This window comes from Bombina bombina, chromosome 3, assembly GCF_027579735.1.
Source record: "Bombina bombina isolate aBomBom1 chromosome 3, aBomBom1.pri, whole genome shotgun sequence".
Lineage (NCBI taxonomy): Eukaryota > Metazoa > Chordata > Amphibia > Anura > Bombinatoridae > Bombina > Bombina bombina.
In genome coordinates this window covers 848,078,148-848,104,398 of record NC_069501.1, presented here as the reverse complement: position 1 = coordinate 848,104,398, position 26,251 = coordinate 848,078,148, and the positions used below count along the sequence as shown (strand labels likewise).

At 36.0% G+C, this 26,251-nt stretch overlaps 1 protein-coding gene across 2 annotated transcripts in view; it reads right to left on the bottom strand.

Annotated features, from left to right (window-relative positions):
• The window catches only part of NALCN (sodium leak channel, non-selective), a 1,159,715-nt gene that overhangs the window by 713,640 nt on the left and 419,824 nt on the right, over window positions 1-26,251 (bottom strand). For both annotated transcript variants that reach the window (XM_053707809.1, XM_053707808.1), the window contains exons 7-8: window positions 6,342-6,484; window positions 6,128-6,232 (exon numbers count right to left, since the gene is read on the bottom strand). In XM_053707809.1, the coding sequence (XP_053563784.1) occupies window positions 6,128-6,232; window positions 6,342-6,484 (248 nt within the window). The remainder of the gene's footprint in view (window positions 1-6,127; window positions 6,233-6,341; window positions 6,485-26,251) is intronic.

Sequence of the window (26,251 nt, the reverse complement as noted above, 5' to 3'; positions counted from 1 at the left end):
TTCCTCCCCCTGAGAGAAGATGTGACAAATTCCGAAAAAAATAGAACTGACATTAAATCGCCTTTTTTAGGCCACAGCCCTCTAAAGGAGGGCTTCTCAAAAAATTTACAAAAAAAAGAAACAGAACAGATACAAAGAAGAAAAAGAAATTTAGAGGAAGAAGGGGAGGAGGAAGGTCTAAACGACCCAAAAAGATTGAGGTAGATAATAATAACAAGAAAAGTGGGATTTTTAATTTGAGCAAAGATAATCTGACAAAAGAACAAGAAAAACGACTTAATTTAGGCCTCTCTTATGCACCTACTACTAGGATGAGCAAGTTCAACACCCATATACATATTAAGAAATTTGTTAGAAATTTAACCTTGAAACGCTTTTTTATGAAAAACCCATTAGAAAAACAGAGCACTGTTCCCAATAAGGTGGTGGAAAAATACCAACATACAGATTTAAAACCCAAATCACGTTTTTATCCAGCTTCTTCAAAGGGTAACTATCTTGATACCTTTGAGAAAATAGTCTTAAATGATATCAAAAAATGTGAGCTACCTCATATTAGGAAACAAAATATTAATAAGAAAGAAAGAGAGATACTAACAAAAATGCAGAAAGATTTAGAGGTGACCATAAAGCCGGCGGATAAGGGTGGGGGGGTTGTAATAATGGATACTGACAAATATATGGCTGAGGCATTGAGATTATTAAATGATAAAAAAACATATGAAGTACTACCAATGAATCCAACTGATAAGTATATTAAAATATTAAATAAAATTCTTATTGAAGGGAAATCTGAAAGACTTCTTAATGAACGTGAATTTAATTATCTGACACCTAAACATTCCAAAATCCCCATTTTTTATTTCCTCCCCAAAGTGCATAAATGTCTCATAAATCCACCAGGGAGGCCCATTATTTCTTGGATTAACTCGATTTCTGCCAATCTATCCCAATATATAGACCGATTTCTACAACCTCATGTTACTAAGTTAAACTCACACTTGAAAGACTCAACTCAATTATTAAATATTTTGAACTCTATGAAATGGGAGGATGGAATGATAATCGCAACATGCGATGTATCATCACTGTATACTGTGATTGACCACAAACAGGGAGTAGCAGCAGTTAAGAAATTTCTATATAGTGATATCAATATGGAAGTCAGAGTGATTTCATATTAAATAGCATCCAATATATATTAGAGCATAACTTTTTTTCTTTTAATGGTAAATTTTACAGACAGATAGAGGGCACAGCCATGGGCACGAGGTTCGCACCGAGTTATGCAAATTTGTTTATGGGGTTCTGGGAAGAAGAATTCTTCAATAATGACCCCCTCGGTGCGAACCTCGTGCTCTACAAGCGCTATATAGATGATTTGTTTCTAATATGGAAAGGTCCTGAGAATGAATTAATTAAACTCTTTGAGAGGATGAACTCTAATAACTATGGCCTCAAATTCACAAGTCATTATAGTCAAACTCAGGTTAATTTCCTAGATTTGGAAATTATGGCAGTTAAAGATAAATTAGAAACCAAGACCCATTTTAAACCAGTCGATTGTAATAATCTGATTCATGCAGATAGTTGCCATTTGAATATCTGGAAAGATAACATCCCTTATGGACAAATGCTACGCATTAAAAGGAATTGTTCAAGAATAGAAGATTTTGAGAATCAGGTCACTCTAATAGCAAAAAAATTTGAGGATAGAGGATATGAGAAAGCTAAAATCGGAAATGCTATTTCTAAAGCACGTTTAACTAATAGAAATGAACTTTTAAAGTATAAAACTGAAAAGAGAGAAGAGAACGGTCTGATTAATGTTCCCATTATCACGAATTATAGTGCAGATCATAATATAATCAAAAAGATAATAAAAAAACACTGGCCCCTCTTAAAAGAAGACAACATAATTGGGAAACACCTGGCAGACAAAACAACTTTTATTTTTCGAAGAGCGAATCATTTTAAAATGCAGCTAGCTCCCAGTGAACTGAAAAGGAATAAAAATCCAACTCAGAAAGACTTAGAGGGTAAAATACCAGCAGGTTTTTTTCCATGTTATACGTGTAAGGCCTGTCAACACAGCTCTAAATTGAAGACTTTAAAAATAAACAGCTCAGAAATTAATTTTCGAATTAAAGATCTAATTAGGTGCAATCATAAAAATATTATTTATGCATTAAAATGTACATGTAATCTTTTTTATTTTGGTGAAACCACTAGATCCCTAAAGGATAGAATTAGGGAACACTTGTTGTGTATAGAAAAAGGTAGGGATGACACTTCACTTTATAAACATTTTAAAGAAAAACATCACAGGGACACTAAAGCACTCAATTTCTGGGGGATAAAAAAAGTCAAAGGACATTGGAGAGGAGGTAACACAGAGAAATCTCTCTTAATACAAGAAGCTGAATTGATTTACAAATACGACACTTTATTTCCAAAAGGCCTCAACTCAGAATTGGACCTTTCTCCATTTTTATTTGAATAAATCTGTTCAGTAGCACTTTTTATTCACATGCACATGCACTTTACATACTTTCAATTATTTTGATAGGTTCACATTCTTTATATTGTTAATTTACTTTCATCTATATATTCATTCACTTATTTATAAGATCTTTTATATTTATCTTCTTGACATAATGTAAATATATTTTTATAGCACAAATGTTCACTCAAGGGAGTGCCTAATAATATATAAGAAAATTTCTCTTAGCTTATAATTATATTCAGAACGAGCAACTCACAAAACCAGTATGGTTTTTTGTTACAATACAGCCGTTATTGTTTATGTAATGCACAGACAGCTTTTTTATATTTAATGTCTTTAATATATAATTTGTTATCAACAAGCACATAAAATCTATAATGATTCACCAAGGATATACCACCTTAATTGCATAGAGGGTGTTACCTAACAACTAAAGGAAATAGATCTCAAAGGGAGAAGTAATGAAGATACCACCTTAACTACCTGGAGGGTGTTACCTTTACAACTGAATGCATTAACCAATTACAAATGAATGGATCACTATAAAAGGCTCTCAGTTACCTGTCACATGCATCTTGATAAAGCCCAAGGGAGGGCGAAACGCGTCGCTTGCATATGTGACACTGTGACATTGTATCTTTGAAACACTAAGGGATATCTCAGTACAGCCTGTACTGCAACTTTAACCCGGGTTACCAGTATCTTTGTATATCCCAAGGTAAGGGATAACTTGTGCCCTACCAGTTTATTGGAACAACGGATACATCTACAGCAGTTAAATCTGCTCTTGCAGCAAGTTTTCATCAGCACACAGCAATCAGCTGTTTTCTTTCTCACGCTGCTGGAACGATAATCCATTACCTGAGAAGAGCGGAAGTTTGTGACGTCAGACGCCGACTCACATGTGCAGAGGTCTGTACACTTCTACTTTCCAGGAACGGCAGTCACTGCAGCCGAGGTCCAAGCTTTGACCGTAAGATTTCCTTTCCTCGGTAACACCCTCCGAGTACCCTCTTGACTCACGGTACAGTACATTGTATCTGTTTGTGGCACCAATTTGTTACGAATTCAAGCCGTAATGCTACAATATTGATGCTCATTTGCACACGGCCACCTGCACTGTGATTATATTTCTGAACTTGGTGCTTGTTTTTATTAATAATCCTTGCTTTTATGAATATTATCAGTGCTATGCCATACGTTTAAGATTATGATTGTTTTTTTAACATTTATTTACATCCTACTAATTGTTAGCTGCTATTTGCAAATATTTGCACGGACTACTATTTTTTATACAAGGGAGACGTCCCTACCGCTAATTTCTATATATGTTTTTATGTAATTTGTCTATTTCATTTAATAAATTTAAATATCTTTTAATGTGGTGTGTATACTTTTAGCTTGTTAGCGCACTTTCTCTATCTTGAGGCTTAGGCTTCGTTATTGGTCATTTATTTGTGTCTGATACAAGCAGAGATTGTATCTTTAGAGTAAGTGTTTAGCAATACCATCCTTAGCGCGCACCAATCCACTTTTTTAAATTTATCTTTTTCATTTTGACAGGGCTATTAGATTAGGTGTAATTCTTTTTTATTTTTGATAATTTGTTTATTTTTCGTAATTTAGTGTTTGTTTTTTGTAATTTAGTTAGTTTTTATTTTTTGTAATTAGATACTTTTTGTAATTTTTAGAGTAGTGTTAGGATTTTTTTATTGGTAGTTTAGTTTTATTTAATTGGTAGTTAGTTTAATTTTAGTTTAATAATTATAATAGTTTAATTGTTAGTTTAAAATTCCCTTTTTTCAATTTGACTGGTAAGTTTTAATTTAATTTAAGCTAGGGAAATTGTAATTTTAATATAAAGTTAGGGGGTTGTTAGGTTTAGGGGTTACTAGTTTAAATTAGTTTATTTCATTGTGGGGTCTTTCGGTTTAGGGGTTAATAGTTTATTTTAGTATATTTTGTTGTAAGGGGCTTGCGGTTTAGGGATAATTATAATCTAAGTGTAAGTTACTAAAGTATTTTTAAGACTCATGTTCACTTCTTGTAAAAAATGATGCATATTTAGCCTTTTTTTTCCAAAGCTTTAATTTCAAAAAGTCACAGTTGGATGGAAGCAATTATTTCCCCAAGGGACAATTTATGATAAATAGACAGTTTCCTCTGCCATCATTCATCATGTTTTGATGTTTAGTGATGTTATACACCCTGGGGTTAAAACTGCTTCACTTGTTTATTCCAGATTTTAGTAAATATCAAAATCTGATAAAAAAAAAAAAACACAAAAGTTTCATTTCACATCTTATTTATCAAACTTCTTGTCAGCCTGCTGTGATCTTGAAGCTGATTTAATTGCTACATTTCTACACAAATAGTATAAGAATAACATATGTGAGGGGCAGAGGTCTGAAAATGAGTTTATATCAAATAGGCATGATAAGAATTGTCTCCTTATACAATAAAAATACAGTGGTGAATGCCAATTATTAAAAGGAAATATACAAGTGCAAAAAAGAAAATAGTATAAAAGGTTAGTTATTGTTCCACTGTTGCTTGCATTTAAAGGGACATGAAACCAACATTTTTTTCTTTAATGATTCAGATAGAGCATGTGATTTTAAAGAACTTTCCAATTTACTTCTATTATCTTCTTTGTTTAGTTGTCTTGGTATCCCTCGTTGAAAAGGATATCTAGATATGCCCAGGAGCTGCTGATTGGTGGCTGCACATATGCCTCATGTTATTGGTTCACACAGTACGTTAAATTGCTCCCAGTAGTGCATTGCTGCTTTTTCAACAAATATTACCAAGAGAATTAAGCAAATTAGGTAATAGAAGTAAATTGGAAAGTTGTTTAAAAGTGCATGTTCTGTCTAAATCAAGAAAGAAAAATGTTGGGTTTCATGTCCCTTTAACTAAACAGATCATTAACCATGGCTCCAGATCAGCACTAAACTACTGGGATCTAACTTGTTATAGGTGGCTACACACATATGGCTTTAGTCATGGGCTCACCAGATGTGCGCAGAGTATGGCATTGCTACTATAAAGAAAGTTTCACTATGTAATTAACCCGTATGCAGAGGTTAAGCAAAGGTGCAATAATAAAAGGTCTTAACACATTTTTTTGGACTTTCATGTCCCTTTAAGTTAGTTACACATGAATGAACCCACAGAATAGCAAATTACAAATAGTTTATCATTTACAGGTGAAATCTCTACTGTTGTCTGTGAAAATGGCAGCCATCAATGTGAACTAGATAAAAGTTTAATGGTAGTTCATGAACTATTACTAGTTTCCACACATCTTGCAAACCAGTGATGGCCAACTGGCGGCCAATGGGCCACATGCAGCCTTTTACACTAGTTATTGTAGTCCCTGAAAATATGTGCTCTGGGGACTTTTGATGAGTGAGTAAACAAGGTGGCCACAACTAAAAGGAACCCTTAAAGAGGGTAGGCTACAGCCTTACCTAAACCTGACCCTGTTGCCACTGGATATATTTAGGAAATATTGAGTGTTTAATTCTGTAATATTGATCTATGGCCTCTATATTTTAGGAGTGTGATCAACACTGCTGTAATTTACAAAACTACGACAGTCAAAGCCAAAAACCCTACCTGTGTAGTGGCGGTTGAGGTAGTGCTGCTTCTGGAACCCCACATCTGTTGAAACTGCACTCTAATTTCAGCAAATGTTTCAATAATCACAGCTATAAAGACATTCTATAAAGAGGAAAAATAAAAAAAATAGCATTTCTTGTTAAAAAACAACCTCAACAATAACATTATTTTTTAATGAAAATGTTCTGCACTGAATAAAATATTACAATACCTTAACCAGCCAGGCGAGAAAGAAGATTAAAGTGATGAAATAGAAATAGGAGCGCCATCTGGGGAAACTGTCAATGGCTCTATACATAAGGAAAACCCAGCCTTCTTGAGAAGCAGCTTCATAAACAGTAAATATGCTGGTGCCTGTTAAAGAAGAAAAACAAACAAAAAACAACATTATTTGTGACTCGTTATTTCATACAGTAATAAAACTTGTAATATATATTGTATTTTAAACAGCTGCGAAATTAAATTATTCTCTGATAAAAGATCACACGGTCCATGTGACAAAAAAAATAACCTCAATAATTTTATTAAAATTCCTCAACGGATTCATTTTTTTATTCCTATTTTATTTGAAAGCAATGTGTCAAAATATAGTAAGGAGACACAAAATCAGAAAATAAGTAAAACATTATATACTATTTTCTTTCTGGTTTTGAATCCCAATCAAAGAATTTAGAGCCTAATATTGATCAATTTGCTTTATTTCTAGAAGGTAAGTTTGACTGTATACTGATCTTGTCTTGCTTGTGCCACCAGTAAAATATATACAACAATTGAATTGATAGACGGACGGACAAACAGACAGACAGACCCATCACAATGAGACAATTTTATTTTATTCAGGCTATGGAATTTGTCCCAACGTGACCTTTTATAGTTCCATCCAGGCACATGTCATAGACACTCGGAAGGACTGTCAAGCAAGATGCCTATGTATACATGGTAAAGGTAACTGATCTCAAATATTCCAGGATGCTCATTAGTATTCCAAATGTCTCTTTAATAACAAATGGGATAACCTTATTGGAATAATTTTAAGAGTGTTAAATGTTGCATTGTAGAGCATGCCACGTCTTAATTTAAAGACATGCTGGTGTTAAGAATAAAATGGTTGTGCTTTTTGCTCCAGAAACAATTTATTTTGAGTGGGATGTGATTTGTAAGTCACTTAGGCCTAGATTTAGAGTTTGGCGGTAGTCGTGAAAACCAGCGTTAGAGGCTCCTAACGCTGGTTTTAGGCTACCGCCGGTATTTGGAGTCAGTGATTAAAGGGTCTAACGCTCACTTTTCAGCCGCGACTTTTCCATACCGCAGATCCCCTTACGTCAATTGCGTATCCTATCTTTTCAATGGGATCTTCCTAACTCCGGTATTTAGAGTCGTGTCTGAAGTGAGCGTTAGAAATCTAACGACAAAACTCCAGCCGCAGAAAAAAGTCAGTAGTTAAGAGCTTTCTGGGCTAACGCCGGTTCATAAAGCTCTTAACTACTGTGCTCTAAAGTACACTAACACCCATAAACTACCTATGTACCCCTAAATTGAGGTCCCCCCACACCGCCGCCACTCGATTAAATATTTTTAACCCCTAATCTGCCGACCGCCACCTACGTTATCCTTATGTACCCCTAATCTGCTGCCCCTAACACCGCCGACCCCTATATTATATTTATTAACCTCTAATCTGCCCCCCACAACGTCGCCGCCAGCTACCTACAATAATTAACCCCTAATCTGCCGACCGGAGCTCACCGCTATTCTAATAAATTTTTTAACCCCTAAAGCTAATTCTAACCCTAACCCTAACACCCCCCTAAGTTAAATATAATTTTATTCTAACGAAATAAATTAACTCTTATTAAATAACTTATTCCTATTTAAAGCTAAATACTTACCTGTAAAATAAACCCTAATATAGCTACAATATAAATAATAATTACATTGTAGCTATTTTAGGATTAATATTTATTTTACAGGCAACTTTGTAATTATTTTAACCAGGTACAATAGCTATTAAATAGTTAAGAACTATTTAATAGTTACCTAGTTAAAATAATAACAAAATTACCTGTAAAATAAATCCTAACCTAAGTTACAATTAAACCTAATACTACACTATTATTAAATTAATTAAATAAAATACCTACAATTATCTACAATTAAACCTAACACTACACTATCAATAAATAAATTAAATACAATTCCTACAAATAAATACAATTAAATAAACTAACTAAAGTACAAAAAATAAAAAATAACTAAGTTACAAAAAATAAAAAAATATTTACAAACATTAGAAAAAATTACAACAATTTTAAACTAATTACACCTACTCTAAGCCCCCTAATAAAATAACAAAGACCCCCAAAATAAAAAAATGCCCTACCCTATTCTAAATTACTAAAGTTCAAAGCTCTTTTACCTTACCAGCCCTGAACAGGGCCCTTTGCGGGGCATGCCCCAAATAATTCAGCTCTTTTGCCTGTAAAAAAAACATACAATACTTCCCCCCCAACATTACAACCCACCACCCACATACCCCTAATCTAACCCAAACCCCCCTTAAATAAACCTAACACTAAGCCCCTGAAGATCTTCCTACCTTGTCTTCACCTCACCGGGTTCACCGATCGGTCCAGAGTCTTGATCCAAGCCCAAGCGGGGGGCTGAAGAGTGATGTCCATCCTCGGGCTGAAGTCTGGATCCAAGCAGCGGCTGAAGAAATCCATCATCGGGTTGAAGTCGGAAGTCCATCATCGGGATGAAGTCTTCTATCAAGCCGTATCTTCAATCTTCTTTCTTCTGAAGCGGAGCGGAGCCATCTTCTTCCAAGCCGACGCGGAACATCCTCTTCAACCGACGACTAGACGATGAATGATGGTTCCTTTAAGGGACGTTATCCAAGATGGCGTCCCTCGAATTTCGATTGGCTGATAGGATTCTATCAGCCAATCGGAATTAAGGTAGGAATATTCTGATTGGCTGATGGAATCAGCCAATCAGAATCAAGTTCAATCCGATTGGCTGTTCCGATCAGCCAATCAGATTGAGCTCGCATTCTATTGGCTGATCGGAACAGCCAATAGAATGCGAGCTCAATCTGATTGGCTGATCGGATCAGCCAATCGGATTGAACTTGATTCTGATTGGCTGATTCCATCAGCCAATCAGAATATTCCTACCTTAATTCCGATTGGCTGATAGAATCCTATCAGCCAATCGGAATTCGAGGGACGCCATCTTGGATGACGTCCCTTAAAGGAACCGTCATTTCTTCGTCTAGTCGTCGGTTGAAGAGGATGTTCTGCGTCGGCTTGGAAGAAGATGGCTCCGCTCCGCTCCAGAAGAAAGAAGATTGAAGATGCGGCTTGATAGAAAACTTCATCCCGATGATGGACTTCCGACTTCAGCCCGATGATGGATTTCTTCAGCCGCCGCTTGGATCCAGACTTCAGCCCGAGGATGGACATCACTCTTCAGCCCCCCGCTTGGGCTTGGATCAAGACTCTGGACCGATCGGTGAACTCTGTCAGGTGAAGACAAGGTAGGAAGATCTTCAGGGGCTTAGTGTTAGGTTTATTTAAGGGGGGTTTGGGTTAGATTAGGGGTATGTGGGTGGTGGGTTGTAATGTTGGGGGGGGTATTGTATGTGTTTTTTTTACAGGCAAAAGAGCTGAATTATTTGGGGCATGCCCCGCAAAGGGCCCTGTTCAGGGCTGGTAAGGTAAAAGAGCTTTGAACTTTAGTAATTTAGAATAGGGTAGGGCATTTTTTTATTTTGGGGGTCTTTGTTATTTTATTAGGGGGCTTAGAGTAGGTGTAATTAGTTTAAAATTGTTATAATTTTTTCTATTGTTTGTAAATATTTTTTTATTTTTTGTAACTTAGTTATTTTTTATTTTTTGTACTTTAGTTAGTTTATTTAATTGTATTTATTTGTAGGAATTGTATTTAATTTATTTATTGATAGTGTAGTGTTAGGAATAATTGTAGATAATTGTAGGTATTTTATTTAATTAATTTAATGATAGTGTAGTGTTAGGTTTAATTGTAACTTAGGTTAGGATTTATTTTACAGGTAATTTTGTTATTATTTTAACTAGGTAACTATTAAATAGTTCTTAACTATTTAATAGCTATTGTACCTGGTTAAAATAATTACAAAGTTGCCTGTAAAATAAATATTAATCCTAAAATAGCTACAATGTAATTATTATTTATATTGTAGCTATATTGAGGTTTATTTTACAGGTAAGTATTTAGCTTTAAATAGGAATAAGTTATTTAATAAGAGTTAATTAATTTCGTTAGATTTAAATTATATTTAATTTAGGGGGTTGTTAGTGTTAGGGTTAGACTTAGCTTTAGGGGTTAATACATTTATTAGAATAGCGGTGAGCTCCAGTCGGCAGATTAGGGGTTAATGTTTGAAGTTAGGTGTCGGCGATGTTAGGGAGGGCAGATTAGGGGTTAATACTATTTATCATAGGGTTAGTGAGGCGGATTAGGGGTTAATAACTTTATTATAATAGAGGTGCGGTCCGCTCGACAGATTAGGGGTTAATAAGTGTAGGCAGGTGGAGGCGACGTTGTGGGGGGCAGATTAGGGGTTAATAAATATAATATAGGGGTCGGCGGTGTTAGGGACAGCAGATTAGGGGTACATAGGGATAATGTAAGTAGCGGCGGTTTACGGAGCGGCAGATTAGAGGTTAATAATAATATGCAGGGGTCAGCGATAGCGGGGGCGGCAGATTAGAGGTTAATAAGTGTAAGGTTAGGGGTGTTTAGACGCGGGGTACATGTTAGGGTGTTAGGTGCAGACGTAGGAAGTGTTTCCCCATAGGAAACAATGGGGCTGCGTTAGGAGCTGAACGCGGCTTTTTTGCAGGTGTTAGGTTTTTTTTCAGCTCAAACAGCCCCATTGTTTTCTATGGGGGAATCGTGCACGAGCACATTTTTGAGGCTGGCCGCGTCCGTAAGCAACTCTGGTATCGAGAGTTGCAGTGGCGTTAAATATGCCTGTACGCTCCCTTTTTGGAGCCTAACGCAGCCATTCTGTGGACTCTCAATAACAGAGTTATTTTAAAGGTGCGGCCAGAAAAAAGCCAGCGTTAGCTACGCGGGTCATTACCGACAAAACTCTAAATCTAGGCAATAGAAATCAGTTCTGGGTATATTTATTTATTTTTATTATTGTACTCATATAGTCCTAAATTGCTGGTAAGTCAGACATTTTAATGAGGAGGATGTTGATAATATTCATATGAGCTAGGAAAGTTAAGGATTTTATTCTAATTTTGCAATCCATCTTTAAGCCTATACAAAACATCTTAAAAATATAAATGATGATACATTAGACTTCTGAAAATAAATAATTAATATGAAGTGACTGTGGTACAATAGTTGGTGAAGAATGATAAATATTACATAAGATAAGCAGTCTTTCCAAGATATAAAATGTAAAACTCACTTCAAATGATGGATGGAAAACTGCCTATCTTATGTATATCTACAACTGCTGCTGTAGCATCCACACAGTGTGTTGTTTTTTGATGATTGGACACCAGCATATTTCTTCACTAAATAGGGATGTGAATCATGAGATTAATTACAAGGAGTATACAATCTATCTTTCTCAAATGGGAAATATTAGCCTGGTTATTAGACAGCAAAGTTAAAGAATAGTCTAGTCAAAATTAAACTTTCATGATTCACATAGAGCAGGCAATTTTAAGCAACTTTTTAATTTACTTCTATAATCAAATTTTCTTTGTTCTCTTGGTAGCTTTATTTCAATATAAGCTTAGGAGCCGGCCCGTTTTTGGTTCAGCACCTGGCTAGAGCTTGCTGATTGGTGGCTACATTTAGACACCAATCAGAAAGTGCTACCCAAGTGCTGAACCAAAAACGGGCCGGCTCCTATGCTTACATTATTGCTTTTTCAAATAAAGATACAAAGAGAACGAAGAAAATTTTTAAAGTTGCTTAAATTTGCCTGCTCTATCTGAAGCATGAAAGTTTAATTTTGACCAGTCTATTCCTTTAAAGAAAGTGTCTAGTTGAAATTGTGTCTTTTTGTGGTTTAACTTTACAGGTTATAGGCTGTTTTATCTGTACACATTCACCATATACCTTTAGTCAGCTGATATCACTGAAATGATTCCCTTCCCCCAACAGTTCATGAATAATTTCAAGATCATAATATTTATAGCAGGTGTATCCAAACTTTTCAATGATTGACTTTATTACATTTTTTTTATCTCAATATATCTGTTAGATAAATGTAATTGTTAAGTTTATCAGCTGAAAAATGGATGCTGAAAGGGCATTAAAAGGAAAAGAAAAACTTCATTTTACAAAGGAACCCAATATATGGTACAAGTGAGACACTATGATCACCAGGAGAAAGCAGAAACAACATAGGTTTAAGAGGGTGTTGGATATGATTTTGGGTTTAATGTCCCTTTCAATAGATAGTAGGCAATTCACTTTCAATTGATAGTAGGCAAAAAAAATAAGGCTAAAACAAGAGAACATGAAAAATAAGAGGGTAGGGCAAAGGTGAAATAAATTACAGTGAAAAAAGCATTCCCAATGGTGTTTACAAGAAGTGAGTGTATGGCTTAGTAGGAAGTAACACGTGATCAACCTGGGTTAACCAAAAATGTGGAAAATTGAAGAATGTGATGCAATTAGATATACAGAAGTGGTCTATTTTGGTAAAATGTTTATATCTCACACTTGGGGGCTAGATTACAAGTGGTGCAACCTTTAGCACAACCTTGCACTAAAAATAGCCCACAATCTGATATTACAAGTGGATGGTAAAAAGGTTTACCAGAGAATGCTACCAACATTTATTAAGCGCACCCTATACTTTGAATAGATAGCGCATGGTGTGCTATTATCACTCATATTACAAGATAGCAATATATAGTAGTGCTGGAAAATTTAGCGCTTTAGGAGACCTGAAGTTAAAAGTGTAAACTCTTGAACATATGCATAACAAAACACATGTATAATATATTGAAATAAATAATTAAACTCATATGTATACATATTAAATGTAAAAGTATTATTATTATTGAAAAAAATGTGTTAAAAGTGATTTAAAGGGATATAGTAATATGGCAAGGAACTAGATTGGGAAGGGCTCAAAGATCTATATGTATGTTTGTGCATTTGTATGTGTGTGTACATATGTATCTGTGCAGTGTTTAAAACGTATTTCAGTGGAAAGCATAGTTTAAAGAAAGTGAAGCACTCCACTACTGGACCTGCTGGAGTGATAGCCGACATGCGTTTTACAGAGCACCCCCATAGAAGTATATTACGTGAGGTATTTAGCATACCAACACTATTTGACATGCAGATGTTAGCATGCCCTAGACTTTCACTTGAGTTCTAAAGTATTACTTTTAACTTAATAACATGAGTACAAAAAATCGCTATAAGGCATTAGTCTATAGGCCTCCAAAAACTTTCCTTAAAGGGACAGTCAACACCAGAATTGTTGTTGTTTAAAAAGATAGATAATCCCTTTATTACCCATTCCCCAGTTTTTTGCAAAACCAACACTGTTATATTAATACACTTTTTACTTCTGTGACTAACTTGTATCTAAGCATCTTCTGACCGCCCCTAATCACATGACTTTTAGTTATTTTGCATATAGTTGCATTTTAGCCAATTAGTACAGTGTCTGCCACTAGCCACGGGCATGATCACAATGCTATCTATATGGCCTACATGAGCTTGCTCTCCCCTGCTGTGAAAAGTAAATAAAATAGAGGCGGCCTTCAAGGGCTTAGAAATTATCATATGTGCCTCCCTAGGTTTAGCTTTCAACTAGAATACCAAGAGAACAAAGCAAAATTGTTGATAAAAGTAAATTGGAAAGTTGTTTAAAATTACATGCCCTATTTGAAAAATGAAAGGTTTTTTTGGACTTGACTGTCCCTTTAATACTCTGCGAGGTTTAATAGCACAAGCTATTAATGTACATCTATCTGTGAACCAGTTTTAACTCATTACAAAGCTCACATGGCTTGTTATGAGAAGCTGTACTTCGTGACGGAAATATGGCTACCTACTAGATTTAATTCTTCTGCACATCTTGAAACATTACATGTTACTGTATTCTAGAAAACTATCAACTACTTCTGCTCTAAAGACATTTTATCCTCTTTGTGTTGGAATTACAGAAATAAAATGACCCTCTGAAAAGGTGTGGTGTATGAATACTGGTGCATGGGTCCTCACAGCATATGTGTATATGCCACAGAAAAACAGTAATCACTTTTACTAGAAGCATTTTTGCTAATGGAAGTATATTACAAACATGTTTCTATTTCAAATTGAAATGCACCCATGCACATTTAAAGAAAATTTGATAATAGAAGTAAATTCATAGTTGTTTAAAATTGTATTCTCTATCCGAATAATGAAATGTGTTTTGTGGTTGGATTAAACTTTCCATTCCTCTTAAACAATTGGGCACCATACCATAAAACTTTGGTAGAATGATGAAATTTGGGTGTTTGATCTCCACTAAGTGATGAATCCATAGTAGGTATCAGAGTGATACCTTTTTATAATCAGCTTTATTAAAATCAAAAACAGTTTGTACTTTGTCAGAGCTACGAATGACAATTTCTTCAAAGCTTTAAGATAACCATAAGCTATGCATTCATAAGTTGTGACGTTGTATTCTTCAGAAAGAAGCATACAATATTTTCTACTAACTATAATTAGTGGATAAACAGCAGATTTAGATTTCTTTAATAAAAAAACAAAAACAAAAAACTTTGGAGACCAATCTCCTGTTATCAGTTCTCCTGACTCTATCTGTAGAGTTTCTAGGTCCAGCAAATAATATCTCTGTTCAGAATGTAAATTATTGGCAATCACATCCTCATTCCTCATATGTTTAAAATAATCCTATATAACTGACTTTATCATAGTAAACAATTTAAACTACTACAGGAGCACTGGAGCAGCGTTCAGATAAAAACTCTTTATCATAACTGTTTTCTACCTCTTGACACTATTCCTAACACTAGATGGCGCTAGTGCATATCTACTGAAAAAAATACTATTTTTTTTAGATGTCTTCACTTGAAAATGTATTATTTATCTTGGCACTTGCATATTTAAAATTATATACCATAGTTATATAATAATGCAAGCTATATCTGCTAAACTTAACACATTTGCTTTTTATAATATTAACAAGTCGTTATTATTTTCAAAACTGTAACCCCCTTATAATTCACTAAGAATTTCCAGTAGTGAAAAATGCCTTATTCTTTCCTATGAGGTGCAATACTTAGTACTACAAATATGTCCTTCTACAGCATCAGATTCTCTGGCTAATCATTGAAATGCTTATATAGCAGTGCATGGTGAAAGTATCAGTTCACAGAGTTTATAAACATTTGTTGCCAAATTTACAAGCCACTAAGTACTTCCCCATACAAAGTACAGTACTTGTTACCTTTTGTGCACAAGGCACACTGGAACTATGCAGTCATTTTTACTTTGATGGTCTTTTTACACATAAGAATGATGCCTGCAGCTTTTCAGTTGTGCAGAGGTTTGTAAGCTACAAAGTGCTTGTTACTAATGATTTCAATAGACTATACTTGCATCTTCTGTGCACAACAACTGACTATTGACTCATCTGTACTGTGACTGGCAAAACTTTTGTAAAATATTACTTTATATAATAAATGCAGTGTGCCTCACTAACATTTTTGATGTATTATTTTGGATTGTGAGTAGTATCTGGTCTGTATTATATTATTTGTGATTAAAGTACACCTCATGTTGGGGGATATGTCAGAAGTCAGCTTGACCTTGAACACAAGCTGAATAGACTTGTTCTGGTTCCTGCATGTGAATGCCAATTCTGTGTGCAAAGTCTCTAGCATTGTAGAAACCACTATTTATTTGGTGCGTGCAATATCACCTAGAGAATAGCCCCCATAAAATGACTGGAACTGAAGACAGAACATTTAATATTTGTTAAAAAAACTCATAGTGAATTTTTTATGCTCTATCTGGGAGACATCAGGATTTCCCTTATTTTACAATTCCACACAGTACTGTTGTTTTACTATATTTTTCCTTAACATGTTAGAATAATTGTTTTCTGATGCTTGCAACTTAAAACTAAAATAACAGTTCTTGCTTTGCAAAGTTAGTGCAACATTTTTCAGGGGAAAATGAATTTCATGAACATGTAGGGCGTAAATGATAAATAGAAAGATCTTGGTTTCTTTATAAATCAGAAAGCTTTGGGGAGATATATTTCCTTATCTAGTCTATTACAGCCTGAATTATTTCCTTTTCATATTATTCAAAGGGCTCTTTTTTTTTTTTTTTTTAAGAAAAAAATGAAATTCAAAGTTCGGCTGAAATAGATTCTTTACTGTTTTAAACGATCACACTGAACGGCAGAGTTTTGCCAAATGTGTGTCGCTGCTAATAAGTAGAAATTCTATAGATAAATTACATTTTCTTTGAATGTCTGTGAAACTGTACAGTGACTCACTTGGTTTATTTTCAAATTCCAAGACCAACAGCATCTTCATTCTGTGGTGATTGTCAAAGCACAGTTGACAAAGAAATATAAATAGGTCTGGATTGTGGAATAGCTGCCCAGAAATTAACAACAAAGAATGAAAAGAAAAACCTTTTTTGTATAGTTGATTCATTTGTGTAAGAATTTGGGTGGTTTTACTAATTCACCCAGTAGAGTCAGAAGTAAAAAAAAAAAAAACTATCCACAGTAAATACAAAGATTTCAGACAGCAAACTGTATTGATTTAAATGAGGGCCACTGTTTGTCAATAACGCAATAAATAATGCAATAAATAAACTTTTGTATTCATTAGTATGGTGCATTAAATGGTTAAAGAATGAGTTAAATGCCTATAAAATAAGTAAATCATATAAATTGAGGATTATAAATAACACCTGTGGTTTAAAATGAAAATGCATGAAGATTACATCTGGTCTGCAATTAAGTCTTTTCAGTGGTATTAGAACATAAAGTACAAGAAGAAGAATTGAAGGCACTAAAAATAGTGATGTTTAATAATCAGCAAGTGTAAATTATTCCCTGAATTGAAATAAAGTACAAGAGATTGTCACCTGGGCACAGTGTCAATACAAATGAGATGAGTAAGTTGTGAGATGAGAGACTCTCTCTGTGTTCACATCTTGTCTGCCACACAGCAATTACTAAAAAAAAGGGATGTCCCTCACAACAGATTTTTGAGATATGAAAGACAATATTTTGTAAGTAATGAACACATTCTTATATCCAGCCTGTAGATACAGAGATGCTGTGGACACATCTATTAACTACACTATAAAGAAGCACATAATATTATTAAATCACACAGTTATAGCATCATTCTATACCATACAATTACATGACCTTTATACATTATTGCTGGTAGACTTCTAGTAGGAAGCTATAGTTCTGCTATGCTTTTCATTAGTAAAGGGAAGAAAACTGCCTATGCAATACTGACAATTTGTAGTGACTAAATATGTACAGATAGTAATTTATTATATGTAACCACTATGGTCAATTCATGCCAAGCAAAGTGGTGAACAAAATTAGTGACTTAGTGAAGATTAGGGAATAACCTGTTGTTTATCCATTAATAAGAGCACATTCCTTTTATAAGTGGGTATACAATATAATCTATAGAGCAGTTTGTTATCCAATGCATTGTTTGTCTTATTAGTTGTAGAGATATTACCCAGTAACCAGCTGACTCTTGGGGTCACATTTATCAAGTCATCTACAGTCAGTCAACTGTGAAGCCCCGAAAACCGTTGAAATTGATTAATTGAACAATTGTTTTAGAATGGATGTGTGGTTCCTTTTCTTGGCTAAAAAAAGAGGGTCCAACCCGGTACTAGCAAGGTGTACCTAATAAAGTGGCCGGTAAGTGTATAATGTTATGATAGGCTGGTCAATGTCATATGATATAGGGGGCCAGCTTGACACACTCCTTTGCCTTCTCTGTTAGGCAAACCTTCTCTTGGTTTTACATTTTTGTCTCCTACCTCACCACTGCAATTAAAGGGACATAAAACCCAAACATGTTCTGTTAGGATTCAGATTGATCATACAATTTTAAACATTTAAATTTACTTATATTATCTCATTTGCTTTATTCTCTTGATATCCTTTTTAGAAAATAATATCTAAATAGGCTCAGAAGCTGCTGATTGGTGGCTGTACATAGATGCTCCGTGTTATTGTCTCAGCCATGTGCTTTGCTATTTCTTCAACAAAAGTATAACTAAAGAATCAAGCATAGATTCTTTGTGGCATAGTGCATTATCCTGCTGAAAGTAGCAATCAGAAGATGGGATGGACATGGTCAGCAACAATAGACAGGAAGGCCCTGGCGTTTAAACAATGCTCAATTGGTACTAAGGGGCCCAAAGTGTGCCAAGAAAATATCTCCCACACCATTACACCACCACCACCAGCCTGAACCGTTGATACAAAGCAGGATGGATCCATACTTTCATGTTGTTTACGCCAAATTATGACCTTACCATCTGAATGTCTCAGATGAAATTGAGATTCATCAGACCAGGCAACGTTTTTCCAATCTTCTATTGTCCAATTTTGGTGAGCCTGTGCGATATGTAGCCTCAGTTTCCTGTTCTTAGCTGACAGGAGTGGCACTCGGTGTGGTCTTCTGCTGCTGTAGCCCATCTGCTTCAAGGTTCGACATGTTGTGCATTCAGAGATGGCATTCTACATATCTTGGTTGTAACACGTGGTTATTTGAGTTAATGTTTCCTTTCTATCATCTTGAACCAATTTGCCCATTCTCCTCTGACCTCTACAAGGCATCGTCGTCCACACAACTGCCGCTCACTGGATATTTTCTCTTTTTCGGATGATTCTCTGTAAACCCTAGAGATGGTTGGGCGTGAAAATCCCAGTCGATCAGCAGTTTTTTAAATACTCAGACCAGCCCGTCTGGCACCAACAACCATGCCACGTTCAAAGTCACTTAAATCACCTTTCTTCCCAAATCAGATGCTCAGATTGAACTTTAGCAAGTCGTCTTCACCATGTCTAGATCCCTAAATGCATTGAGTTGCTGCCATGTGATTGGTTGATTAGCAATTTGTGTTACCAAGAAATTGAACAGGTGTACCTAATAAAGTGGCCGGTGAGTGTATATGTATACACTGAACTCTTGCACATACTCAGTAGTAGCTGGTGCTTCAGAAAGTGTTCATATAAGAAAAAGATTGGGCACAATTTAATAATAGAAGTAAATTGCAAAGTCTCTTAAAACTACATGCTCTATCTGAATCTTGAAAGTTTAATATTGACTTTAGTGTCCTTTAACTTTCATTTATCAACAGATTACTATTTATCTTACTCAAAAAGATGAAGACATTATTAACATTTTTTATGATAAATAAAAGCATCCATAGCATTAGTGTTTCTAGAAATACGCTAGAAATATAAAAGGATAAGAAGCGCCTCACTTACAACCCTGTGTGCTGTTTAAACAGAATAATCTCACAAATATTCTAAAGTGAACATACAGAAAAGAGAAGATAAACAGAGCTTGGCTTATATTAAAATATTGGATAGCTAGGGATGTGAAACAACCAAGTTAAAAGTAAACTAAATATAATGCTCTAGATCTGATGTGATGATTATAAAAAAATTGTTTATTAATACATAAATGAAAGCAGACAATTTATCTGAAAATGCATGTGCTTAAAATAAACTAAAAAGGCAAATGTTAAAAGTCAATAAAAAATCTTAGAGAGGGGAGGACGTCTCCTCAGCCTCTATAATGCATTAATATCACTTCAGCTATTTGATTGGACCACCTTTAAGTATGATACTAGTAAATCCAACTCAGTCCAAATGTCATGGGTTGCAACTTCTGTTTGTACACCCTTTAGTAAAATAAATCTTGATAATATCAGAGAATGTTGCAATTTATCTTTCACTCTAGAGATCGATGAATTGTTTGCAATTAGTAGGTATGTATAAGATATTTCAGCAACAAAGTCCCGTAACAATAATAATAAAGCAACAACAATATCTTTTTCAAGCACCAATATCCTTTTTCTGTGAAAAAAGACTTTTGAAATAAGTAAACAGTCTGTTTGGGTGCCAGAGGTAGGATTATTGCGATCAAATAGCGGGTTTAACCTTGTTCATCATATACATTCAGGAGCCGTACGGCATATAGAAGCAATTGGACACACTTTTACAATAAGAGTGTACAGTGAAAGTTGAGTATTACTTCAATGTGGAATTGAAGTGACAAGCGGGTATACTTTACCGGTCCCCTGGCTGTTTGGATTACAGCGTCGGTCGTGTTGTGTCTCCGCGGTCTATCCTGGACCTATCGGCATTCAGTCTCACCTCTGACCTTGTTGGTGTGGTGACGTAACGGTTCTTCGTTAATGTAGATCACCAACGCTTTGGTCCCTTCAGGTGTCTGATTTGCTTATGGGGTTAGCTGGTATCCTCTCCGCTTGTAGCAATTACTGATCCACTCCAAGTTCTTGCGGTCAAAATTATCCGTGTTACACTCTGCGCAGAGTATTGAAAATAGCTGACCAGACTGCCAGCAAGATAATCGTAGTAATGGATAATCTTCTTTTTGCTCCTTGAATAAAACCACATTAGGTATGTTTGCATCCAGGGGCACAAACTTGTTGGCAGCTTCAGAAATCTGGACACACAGTACAGGCAATGTGATTATAACTTGTCTAATAGTACCTGCTGCACCAACTGGAATTTATCTAAACATTGTTTATCCTATTGATATTTAAATAGTTGAGAATAGAAGTGGGTGTTTAATGTCTAGCTCTAATGTTCCTCTCTTGTTCTTTCTTTTTCATATTCTTTGCACATTGGTTTTGTTTCTTTGTTCTCTTTTCCCTGTAGACTGCAAGGCCTTAAGCTGTTTGCCAGTCCATATATCCGCTGGCGCTAAGAAGAATGTGTACAGAAGCAGTTTTGGAGTATTAGGATGGGCTTTTAACAGTTTGGCGGATCGGAGGAACTTAGCACTGAGTGTAGAACTGCTTCAGAGGAAGGTGTGCTAAGGCTCATGGCAGCCCCTACCTGCATATCAGAATGATATAAATATATCATAAGCCCTAATTTATATGAGGATAAACCCTTCTAGTTTTGACTATAAAGTAAAAAAAAAAAAAAAAACACGACACACACAACATTGTTAATTAAAATTTTAATATGCCATCAGAAAGGCCTAGAGACCTCCAAAACCCAATGTCTTAAAGTCCAGAAGCCCTCTTTAAAATAAAGCCCCTATATAGGTTTTAAAAGACACGGGAGCCCTTATGTGCAAATCAAAATTATGTAACTATACCCAAAGGCCCTTATTTATATGAGGATAACACCTTCTTCCTTTAACTATAGCAGTTCCTTTAGCTATAGCAGTAGCAGAAATCCAATGGGGGGCCCTCAAGTAAGAGGGGCACGCTGATCTGCATACAATAATTTACAAGGTCTTCTGCAGCGTTAGGATTGCCTTATTATTACATTGTGAGTTTATACAGGGCCCACATGCCACACACAGATTTCTGCAGTGAGGTATGCAGGTAGCGGTGTAAGCAGGCCCCTCAGTGACCAGGCATCAGGAAAGCATGTAGGTGACTCCTTTGTTTTCAACATTTTTGGAAGCAGAGTGCAGTGTTAGGCTGGTCTATCCGGCTAAACTTTTAGTTGTTAAGGCAGGCATCTCCTACACATTAAATAATAGCAATGAAGCAATATCCTTGTGTAAGATGACTATATATTATAGAGCAGGATGCACTACCGGGAAATAATTTTCAGGTTAAAGAAGATGGAAAATTATGGTTATTTTATGGTTTCAAGTTATAAATTTATTCCTGCAGGAATACAAAGTTGTTTTATATCATTAACGGGGAAGATGATTTAGGTTTATTTTACATGTTTCTTTTTTAAAAAAAAAAAAATTCTTTCCCCCTCTTTCCCCCCGCCGCCTTGCCCCTCTCAGTTTATTGTTGTGTATGGCGCAGAATGGGACTGCTAGAGTTGTTAGCAAGTATAGCTTATGTCAGCCACTTTTAAATTAACCTCCTGGAACGTTGTGGGTATAACCAATAAAAAGGAAGGCAATAATAAAGCATTTAGCAAAAATGAAACCTGACATTGCATTTTTACAGGAGACACACTTGAAAGTGGCTGAAATTCCAAAACTCCAGACCAATTGGGTGGGTGAAGTTATTGCTGCCCCTTATAATGCACGTAAGAAAGGAGTGGCGATCCTTTTTAATAAAAACTTAGTATAAAATCGAATCTTCTATCATAGATCAGGAAGGACGGTTTCTAATTCTAGAAATAATGCAGGAGATCTTAATTTAATAGCAGACCCTATCCTGGACAAAAAAAAAAAGAAAAAAGGAAAGCATGTAGGTAAATGGAGATGTCATTGGTGAAAGCTTGTAGCGGCATAAACCAGTAAGGTCACCTGATGCAGGCAGCACAAACCTCAGGAGTGGTGGTGCCATAATATAACTGCTAGGCCAGTCCGGCCCTGGAGCTGTGCATTAGCCCCCCCAGGCCAGCTAGTGCCAAAAAGGTATGTGACATAGCTGGGAGTGCAGCAGGTGCAGAGAGCAGTTCAGCTTATAGGAAACCCGTGCTAAACACAATCTCTGAAGATTACATGCCTCCATTATTCCTGTGTAGCTAGAGGAATACATTAATATTGGATTTAGTCTTGGCATATTTCACATATTTATTGCTTATAAATTGTGTGCATCTAGTTAACAAGTTATTTGTATATTAAACTCATTTGAATGTATTTACTCGTTAATCTCACAGAAACTGTAGGACAGCTTCCCTTCTCCAACTGACCAGAGTTTCCACAGTGTATTTTAATACATGATTAAAGTATCACTAACACAACATACCTACTTGGCAGTGCCCGCTGCCCGGCACTTGAACATCACTGACTAGAAAAGCAAGTGTGGGGGGCGCTCCAGGAGAACCTCCGCAGATCAAAGCAAGCCTCCGGTCACAGACGACAAAGTTAAACTGCTCCAAGCAATCCACAAATGACGGCTAGAGGTGCAAGCCAGGAAAAGGACTGAGTGTGTCCCAAAACTGTGCAAAAGAAAAAAAAGGCAGCACACACAGTATCCAAAAATTGGGAATTTATTCCGGAACGGTGTAAAAGCCGGAACGGAATGGAACAGGCCGAAACAGGCCTTTTATGAAGGATATTGATTTAAAATATAATGGGATGTATTAGAGACTCTTGAGAACAATTTTAGGAACAAGAATATTTGTGATATAATAATTAATTAACCCTTTAACTACCAAAATAGTGTCCGGAACAAAACATAACAGACCGGAACAGCACCTTCCCAGGAAACCAGATACACCAAATTCACAAGTCACATGTGACTAAATGTAATAAGTGTAATCAGCCACAAACCATCCACAGAAACCATGTTCCAATACCCGTTCCGGCCTGTAAAACTATTTTTAATGAAAAGTGATGGAACAGCACCTTACCAGCAAACCAGATACACCAAATTCACCAGTTACACATAACTAAATGTTATAAGTGTAATCAGCCACAAACCAACCACAGAAACCACATTATGATGTCTGTTCCGGCCTTTAATACACTTTATTATAAAAAGTGACGGAGCGGCACCTACCCAGCAAAATATACAGACCAAATTCACCAGCCACACATAACTAGATGTGGTAAGTGTAATCAACCACAAACCATCCACAGAAACCACGTTCCAATACCCGTTCCGGCCTGAAAAATGCTTTTTCATGAAAAGTGACGGAACAGCACCTTACCAGCAAACCAGATGCACCAAATTCACCAGTCACACATAACTAAATGTTATAAGTGTAATCAGCCACAAACCATCCACAGAAACCACATTATAATATCTGTTCCGGCCTTTAATACACTTTTTTAATAAAAAGTGACGGAACGGCACCTTCCTAGCAACATATACAGACCAAATTCACCAGCTACACATAACTAGATGTGATGTGTAATCAACCACAAACCATCCACAGAAACCACGTTCCAATATCCGTTCCGGCCTGTAAAATGCTTTTTCATGAAAAGTGACGGAACAGCACCTTACCAGCAAACCAGATACACCAAATTCACCATTCACACATGAGTAAATGTTATAAGTGTAATCAGCCACAAACCATCCACAGAAACCACATTATGATATCTGTTCCGGCCTTTAATACACTTTATTGTAAAAAGTGACGGAACGGCACCTACCCAGCAAAATATACAGACCAAATTCACCAGCCACACATAACTAGATGTGGTAAGTGTAATCAACCACAAACCATCCACAGAAACCACGTTCCAATACCCGTTCCGGCCTGTAAAATGCTTTTTCGTGAAAAGTGACGGAACGGCACCTTACCAGCAAACCAGATACACCAAATTCACCAGTTACACATAACTAAATGTTATACGTGTAATCAGCCACAAACCATCCACAGAAACCACATTATGATATCTGTTCCGGCCTTTAATACACTTTTTTAATAAAAAGTGATGGAACGGCACCTTCCTAGCAACATATACAGACCAAATTCACCAGCTACACATAACTAGATGTGATGTGTAATCAACCACAAACCATCCACAGAAACCACGTTCCAATATCCGTTCCGGCCTGTAAAATGCTTTTTCATGAAAAGTGACGGAACGGCACCTTACCAGCAAACCAGATACACCAAAATCACCAGTCACACATGACTAAATGTTATAAGTGTAATCAGCCACAAACCATCCACAGAAACCACATTATGATATCTGTTCCGGCTTTAATACACCTTTTTTTATAAAAAGTGACGGAACGGCACCTTCCCAGCAAAATATACAGACCAAATTCACCAGCCACACATAACTAGATGTAGTAAGTGTAACCAACCACAAACCATCCACCGAAACCACGTTCCAATACCCGTTCCAGCCTGTAAAACGCTTTTTCATGAAAAGTGACGGAACGGCACCTTACCAGCAAACCAGATACACCAAATTCACCAGTTACACATAACTAAATGTTATAAGTGTAATCAGCCACAAACCATCCACAGAAACCACATTATAATAACTGTTCCGGCCTTTAATACACTTTTTTTATAAAAAGTGACGGAACGGCAGCTTCCCAGCAAAATATACAGACCAAATTCACCAGCCACACATAACTAGATGTGATAAGTGTAATCAACCACAAACCATCCACAAAAACCATGTTCCAATACCCGTTCCGGCCTATAAAACGCTTTTTCATTAAAAATGACGGAACAGCACCTTACCAGCAAACCAGATACACCAAATTCACCAGTCACACATAACTAAATGTTATAAGTGTAATCAGCCACAAACCATCCACAGAAACCACATTATGATATCTGTTCCGGCCTTTAATACACTTCATTATAAAAAGTGACAGAACGGCACCTACCCAGCAAAATATAAAGACCAAATTCACCAGCCACACATAACTAGATGTGGTAAGTGTAATCAACCACAAACCATCCACAGAAGCCACGTTCCAATACCGGTTCCGGCATGTAAAGCGCTTTTTCATGAAAAGTGACGGAACGGCACCTTACCAGCAAACCAGATACACCAAATTCACCAGTTGCACATAACTAAATGTTATAAGTGTAATCAGCCACAAACCATCCACAGAAACAACATTATGATATCTGTTCTGGCCTTTAATACACTTTTGTATAAAAAGTGACGAAACGGCACCTTCCCAGCAAAATATACAGACCAAATTCCCCAGCCACACATAACTAGATGTTGGAACGTGGTTTCTGTGGATAGTTTGTGGTTGATTACACTTATCCCATCTAGTTATGTGTGGCTGTTGAATTTGGTCTGTATATTTTGCTGGTAAGGTGCCGTTCCGTCACTTTTTATAAAAAAAAAAAGTGTATTAAAGGCCGGAACAGATATCATAATGTGGTTTCTGTGGATGATTTGTGGCTGATTACACTTATAACATTTAGTTATGTGTGACTGGTGAATTTGGTGT